Source organism: Lucilia sericata, unplaced genomic scaffold (genome assembly GCF_015586225.1).
Source record: "Lucilia sericata isolate MDLA Ls3-8-SP2 unplaced genomic scaffold, ASM1558622v1 Contig000506F_arrow, whole genome shotgun sequence".
NCBI classification, from domain to species: Eukaryota; Metazoa; Arthropoda; class Insecta; order Diptera; family Calliphoridae; genus Lucilia; species Lucilia sericata.
The window spans coordinates 270,001-277,500 of NW_023994520.1; the positions used below are offsets into that span (position 1 = coordinate 270,001).

The 7,500-nt window shown below is 23.9% G+C and overlaps 1 protein-coding gene across 1 annotated transcript in view; it reads left to right on the top strand.

The window, feature by feature from the left end:
- LOC119605646 overlaps positions 1–2,286 on the top strand; it is a 15,242-nt gene extending 12,956 nt beyond the window's left edge. The window contains exons 3-4 of the mRNA XM_037958871.1: positions 998–1,051; positions 2,256–2,286. Coding sequence (XP_037814799.1) covers positions 998–1,051; positions 2,256–2,286 — 85 coding nt within the window. The remainder of the gene's footprint in view (positions 1–997; positions 1,052–2,255) is intronic.
- Positions 2,287–7,500: the final 5,214 nt, after the last annotated feature.

The following is a 7,500-nucleotide window of genomic DNA, read 5'->3' on the forward strand; positions in this document are numbered from 1 at the left end:
GTTAGTTAGTTAGTTAGTTAGTTAGTTAGTTAGTTAGTTAGTTAGTTAGTTAGTTAGTTAGTTAGTTAGTTAGTTAGTTAGTTAGTAGTTAGTTAGTAGTTAGTTAGTTAGTTAGTTAGTTAGTTAGTTAGTTAGTTAGTTAGTTAGTTAGTTAGTTAGTTAGTTAGTTAGTTAGTTAGTTAGTTAGTTAGTTAGTTAGTTAGTTAGTTAGTTAGTTAGTTAGTTAGTTAGTTAGTTAGTTAGTTAGTTAGTTAGTTAGTTAGTTAGTTAGTTAGTTAGTTAGTTAGTTAGTTAGTAGTTAGTTAGTTAGTTAGTTAGTTAGTTAGTTAGTTAGTTAGTTAGTTAGTTAGTAGTTAGTTAGTTAGTTAGTTAGTTAGTTAGTTAGTTAGTTAGTTAGTTAGTTAGTTAGTTAGTTAGTTAGTTAGTTAGTTAGTTAGTTAGTTAGTTAGTTAGTTAGTTAGTTAGTTAGTTAGTTAGTAGTTAGTTAGTTAGTTAGTTAGTTAGTTAGTTAGTTAGTTAGTTAGTTAGTAGTTAGTTAGTTAGTTAGTTAGTTAGTTAGTTAGTTAGTTAGTTAGTTAGTTAGTTAGTTAGTTAGTTAGTTAGTTAGTAGTTAGTTAGTTAGTTAGTTAGTTAGTTAGTTAGTTAGTAGTTAGTTAGTTAGTAGTTAGTTAGTTAGTTAGTTAGTTAGTTAGTTAGTTAGTTAGTTAGTAGTTAGTTAGTTAGTTAGTTAGTAGTTAGTTAGTTAGTTAGTTAGTTAGTTAGTTAGTTAGTTAGTTAGTTAGTTAGTTAGTTAGTTAGTTAGTTAGTTAGTTAGTTAGTTAGTTAGTTAGTTAGTTAGTTAGTTAGTAGTTAGTTAGTTAGTTAGTTAGTTAGTTAGTTAGTTAGTTAGTTGTTCAGTTAGTTAAAAAATCTTTAATTTTGCAATAATTTTCAAGTTTCTGTAGACTTAAAAACTTGTTTTCTACAAAAATAAATTAGTATTTTTTACTTTTTACAGATTAGCACCATTGCGACCATTAAGTGAAATGATAAACACCGATTTTCAAGGTAAGTTTGATTTTTACAAGATTTTTTTATTGATCAATTTAAAAATCAAAAAAATTTGCAAAAAAAAAAATCATGTGATTTGAAATTATTAGTTTTATTTTTAACTTTTAAATCTTTGTATTATTCTGCTTATCTTTTTGTTTAATATATGACCTTCTTTTATTCTTTTTTTTTTAATAAACAAAATCTTTAATTAAATATATTATTTAAAGAAAAAACACACACTTAACAAACAAACAATAATTAATTAGCAACAAAAGTAGTGAAATAATAAACTATTGATAAGAGTTACTTATTTAAAACTATTCACAAAAACTCCCCCATATTTACATTTAAATTTTTTATAATTTATTACCCCACATGTTTAACCAAACGTCTAGGAGAAATTATTAACAGAAAAGAAAAATAAATAAATAAAAAATATTATTTGTGCAAAATCACGTCATAGATGAGAAATCAAGGTAATTATTTTAGATTGTTTTGTTTAGATAATTAACATTTGCAAAAAAAATGGTAATTTATTGAAAATAATAATCATCATAATGACTGGTTTAAAAATAACACTAAATCAAGGCAAAAACTAAAAAATGTTAATGAAAAGTAACTTGAAATTAAAGAAAACTGCTTGATTAATGATTAAAAATAAAAAAATTTAATTCCCAAATGATTTTTAAAAATCCCCACTTAGGGAATTTTGGAAATCTTTTTGGGAATTAAGTTTTTTTTTTAAGGAATTTGAAAAATTTTGCCTAAAACTTTGTTGTTCGAGGTTAATTTTATAGAAATATGGAGAAAATTTTGAATTCCCAGGGAATTTTTCAAAAATCCCAACTGGGGAATGGGATTTTGTTAAAGAAATTTATTTTTTTATAATTTATAATGTGGAAGTGTTTTAAATTAATTTTTGTTTTAAAAATTATAAAAATTTTAATTCCCAAACGAATTTTTGAAAATCCCCTCTAAGGGAAATTTTTGATTTTAAATTGGGAATTCATTTTTTTGCCAGGAATATGAAAGATTTTGCTTAGAATTTCGTTCACACATCGCAAATTAGTAAATATATTACGGAAAATTTTTATTCCCAGGGAATTTTTCAAAATTCCCAACTGGGAAAGTGGATTGTGTTAAAAAAATTGAGTTTTTTGTATAATTTATAATGTGGAAGTGTTTTAAATTATGTTTTGTTTTTAAAAACATGAAAATTTTAGTTCCCAAATGGATTCTGAAAATCTCCTCTAAGGAAATTTTTTAGTTTGTGAATGGGAATTTACTTTTTTGGCAGAAATATGAAAGATTTTGCTTAGAACTTCATTCACACAACGAAAATTAGTAAGAATATTACGGAAAATTTCAATTCCCAGGGAAATTTTCAAAATTCCCAACTGGGGAAGTGGATTTTGTTAAAGAAATTTAAATTTTTTGTATAATTTGTAATGTTGAAGTGTTTTTAAATCAATTTTTGTTTTAAAAATGGTAAAAATTTAAATTCCCAAATGATTTTTGAAAATCCCCTCTAAGGGAAATTTTGGATTTTGCATTGGGAATGTATTTTTTTGCCAGGAATATGAAAGATTTTGCTTAGAATTTCATTCATACAATAAAAATTAGTAAATATATTACGGAAAATTTTAATTCCCAGGGAATTTTTTCAAAATTCCCAACTGGGGAAGTGGATTTTGTTAAAAAAAAATTGAGTTTTTTGTATAATTTATAATGTGGAAGTGTTTTTAAATTAAGTTTTGTTTTTAAAAACATGAAAATTTTAATTCCCAAATGGATTTTGAAAATCTCCTCTAAGGAAATTTTTTAGTTTGTGAATGGGAATTTACTTTTTTGGCACAAATATGAAAGATTTTGCTTAGAACTTCATTCACACAACGAAAATTAGTAAGAATATTACGGAAAATTTGAATTCCCAAGGAGTTTTTCAAAATTCCCAACTGGGGAAGTGGATTTTGTTAAAGAAATTTAAATTTTTTGTATAATTTGTAATGTTGAAGTGTTTTAAATCAATTTTTGTTTTATTTAAATCAATTTTTGTTTTATGATAAAAATTTAAATTCCCAAATGATTTATGAAAATCCCCTCTAAGGGAAATTTTTGGGTTTTGATTGGGAATTTACTTTTTTGACAGGATATGAAATATTTTGATTAGAATTTCATTCACACAACAAAAATTAGCAAGAATATTACGGAAAATTTTAATTCCCAGGGAATTTTTCAAAGTTCCCAACTGGGGAAGTGGAATTTGTTAAAGAAATTTAAATTTTTTGTATAATTTGTAATGTTGAAGTGTTTTAAATCAATTTTTGTTTTTAAAAATGATAAAAATTTTAATTCCCAAATGGATTTTGAAAATCCCCTCTAAGGGAAATTTTTATGTTTTGATTGGGAATTTACATTTTTTTAGAAATTTGAAAGATTTTGCCTAAAAAATTGTTGTTAAAGGGTAAATTAAGAAAAATATTGTGAAAAAGTCTGAATTCCTAGTGAAAAATTTAAAATTCCCAACTGGGGAAGTGGAATTTGTTAAAGAAATTTGAAATTTTTGTATAGTTAATAATGTGGAAGTGTTTAAAATTAAGTTTTGTTTTTAAAAACATAAAAATTTTAATTCCCAAATGGATTTTGAAAATCCCCTCTAAGGGAATTTTTTAATTTGTGAATGGGAATTAAAATTTTTGTAGAAATTTAAAAGATTTTGCTTAAAACTTATTGTTCAAGGGTAAATTTAGAAAAATATTGTGGAAAAATCTTAATTCCTAAAGAAATTTTCATAATTCCTAACTGGGGAAGTGGAATTTATTAAAGAAATTTGAAATTTTGAAATTTTTGTTAATGTAGAAGTGTTTTAATTAATATTTTGCTTCGAATTGCACAGAAATTTTAATTCCCAAACGATTTTTGAAAATCCCCAATTAGGGAATTTTTGAAAATTTTTTGGGAATTTATTTTTTTTTTAGAAATTGAAAAATATAAATAAGTTATGTGGTCTATTGCTATAATTTACACTTTTTTTAGCAGTTTTTCAAGCTTTTTCCACTTTATTTTGTGTTGAAAACTTTTGCATTGTTTCTTTGTGTTTGCTAATGGAAAATACTTTTCATAAAATTTTCATTATTGTTTGTTGTTATTGTCTGTAGTCTTTGTAAAGGTTTCATTTATAAAGAAAAATTTTCATTTTTTTTTTTCATTACCAGGAAAAAGAAAATTTTTCTTTTTTTATATTTTTATTTGTTTTTAAATAAAAAGAATTATTCATTTTCAGGTTTAAAACTTAAAAGTGAAATTTTGCGAAAAAAATGAAAATTTCTAGAGAAAAAAAATTGTGTAAATGAAATTTGTTGTCATTAATATTAAAATTTTTCCTAACATACTCTCCCACCAAACTACTGCCCCTGCTACCTCGCTTTATTAAAATACCCCCTAAAGCTTTTTTTTCGTTTTTTTCGTTTTTGACGTTTTTTTATCGCTGTTTAAAAAGTTTGTTTAATAATAGCAAGCACAAAAACTAATTAAATAAATTAATAACAATGTTAATAGCAACAACAGAAAAGTCATAAAATATTATATCGTAAATACAATTGATATTTGAAAAATCCATTAAACTCTTTTTATGTTCTTTTGATATCAGGTGATTTCGTTTTGCCAATTGGTAACAATTTAAAACTAAAAATTAAATAAAATTTCATACAGTTTTCATCGTTTTTCTTATATTTTTAAGGAAATTTAGAATTTTTTGACAAAACTTAAATTCCCAAAATCATATTAAAAAATTCCCTTAGAGGGGATTTTCCAAAAATCATTTGGGAATTAAAATTTTTAACACATTTCAAGCAGAATATTATTTAAATCAATTCTTTAACAACAAAAGTTCCAAATTTTAAAATTTCTTTAACAACAACCACTTCCCCAGTTGAGAATTTTGAAAATTTCCCTGGGAAAACAAATTTTCCCCAATATTTTTCTTAATTTTTCCTTAAACCACCAAGTTTTAGGCAAAATTTTACAAATTTTTACAAAAATATAAATTCCCAAACAAAAACCAAAAATTTCCTTAGAGGGGATTTTCAAGAAATCATTTGGGAATTAATTTTTTTATGATTTTAAAATCAAAAATAAATTTCAAACATCTTTACATTAACAAATATGTCAAAATTTTAAATTTCTTTAACAACAAGTACTTCCCCGGTTTTTTGGGAATTCATAATTTGATGGTGTTTAAGCTAAAATTAGTAAAATTATGTTTTTCTTTTTATGGAAATGGTGTTCACGGCTGGTGAAAGTTTTGTTCTAGACATTTTAATCGTTTAAATCAAGATTAAGTTTTTTTCTGATTGTTATTCTAACAAATATGACTCAATTGTCAGAGGGATTTCTTTATCATAATAATTGATAACATATATTTAACTTTTGGACACCTGTGTCAATGACTTTCTTAAAAAAAACAGACTAGAAAAGCCTTAAAATTATAACAAAAAACAATAATTAATTAAAAATTTCATAATTGAAACACCTGCCGGCAAAAGAATTGAACTAAAATGTTAAATAATTTCTCATAGATCTTGACAAATGTCTCTCTTCCTCTCTTCTTCATAATGTCTTTTTATATTTACATAATTATATTAAAATTATTATCAATATAAACTTTATCAGTTAAAAAAAAGTGTTCCTATATTCTGATCAATGATATGACGCAAATAACCTTTTGAATATAAAAGCAAATCATCTGATTTGTTTCAACATTTTTACGCATTCATTAAGAAATTTCTTGGAAATTTAGGAGAATCCCAAATATTTGAACCCCTATGAAGCTTATCAACGAAATAAACAAAAGCAAAAAAAAGCGGAAATATGCCCCTTTAAACATTTTATTAGCAAACACATAAAAACAACTTCCCCTCCCAACAAAACAATGGAAAATTTTGAGTTTTTTGCCCCGCAAACTAACAAAAAAATTAATTTTTTTTTTAAAAATTTAACATTTTTAGGCTTATTTTCATCAAATCTTTCAAATTTCTGCAACACAAATTAATTCCTAAAATCTTTCAAAAAATTCCCCAAGTGGGGGATTTTTAAAACTCATTTGGGAATTGATATTTAAATGCAATTCTTTGCAAAATATTAATTAAAATCATACTACATTAACAAAATTACAAAAATTTAAAATTTGTTTAACAAAATCTACTTCCCCAGTTGGGATTTTTAGAAAAATTTCTCAGGAATTCAAATTTTTCTTAAAATTTTGCTTAATTTAAACTTTACCAACAAAGTTTTATGCAAATTCTTCAAAATTCCTGCAAAAAATTAAATTCCCAACATTTTTCAAAATATTCCCCAAGTGGGGATTTTCAAAAACCATTTGGGAATTAAAATTTAAATGCAATTCGCTGAAAAATATTAATTAAAACAATTCTACATTAACAAAAATTCAAAAATTGTAAATTTGTTTAACAAAATCCACTTCCCCAGTTGGAATTTTCTTAGGAATTCAAATTTTCCTTAAAATTTTGCCTAATTTACACTTTTTCAATAAAAAGTTTTAGCCAAAATCCTTAAATTTCCTGCAAACATTTAAATTCGTAAATAGAAATTAAAAATTCCCTTAGTGGGGATTTTCAAAAATCATTTGGGAATTGAAATTTAAATGCAATTCGCTGCCAAATAATTATGAAAACAGTTCTACATTAACAAACATAAAAAAAGTTTAAATTTGTTTAACAAAATCTATTTCCCCAGTTAGGATTTTTAAAAAATTTCCCCTAGAAAAATAAAATTTTTTAACAACATTTTTTCAAATTAATACTCTGTCATTATAGATTTATGCAATACTTCAAAATTCCTGCAAGAAATGAAATCACTAAATTCATTCAAAAAAATTCCCCAAGTGGGGATTTTCAAAACTCATTTGGGAATTAAAAATTTTATGCAATTCGCTGCAAAATATTAATTAAAACAATTCCACATTAACAAAAATACAAACATTTAAAATTTTTTTAACAAAATCTTCTTCCCCATTTGGAATTTTTTGAAAAAATTCTAGGAATTTAAATTTTTCTAAAAATTTTTCTTAATTTCCATTTTTCCAATAAAGTTTTAGCCAAAATCTTTAAATTTTCTGCAAAAAAATTAAATTCCCAAAATTTTTAAAAAACATTCCCCACTTGGGGATTTTCAAAACTCATTTGGGAATTGAAATTTAAATGCAATTCGCTGCCAAATATTAATTAAAATCATTCTACATTAACAAAAATACAAAAATTTTAAATTTGTTTAACAAAATCCACTTCCCCAGTTGGGAATTTTAGAAATTTTCCCTGGAATTTCAAATTTATCACGATATTTTTATAGATTCGCACCTTTTAGTTTCAAAATTTCTGCAAAAACTTAAAATCCCAAAAAATTTTCAAAAATCCCCATTTTGAGGATTTTCAAAAACATTTTGTGAATTTT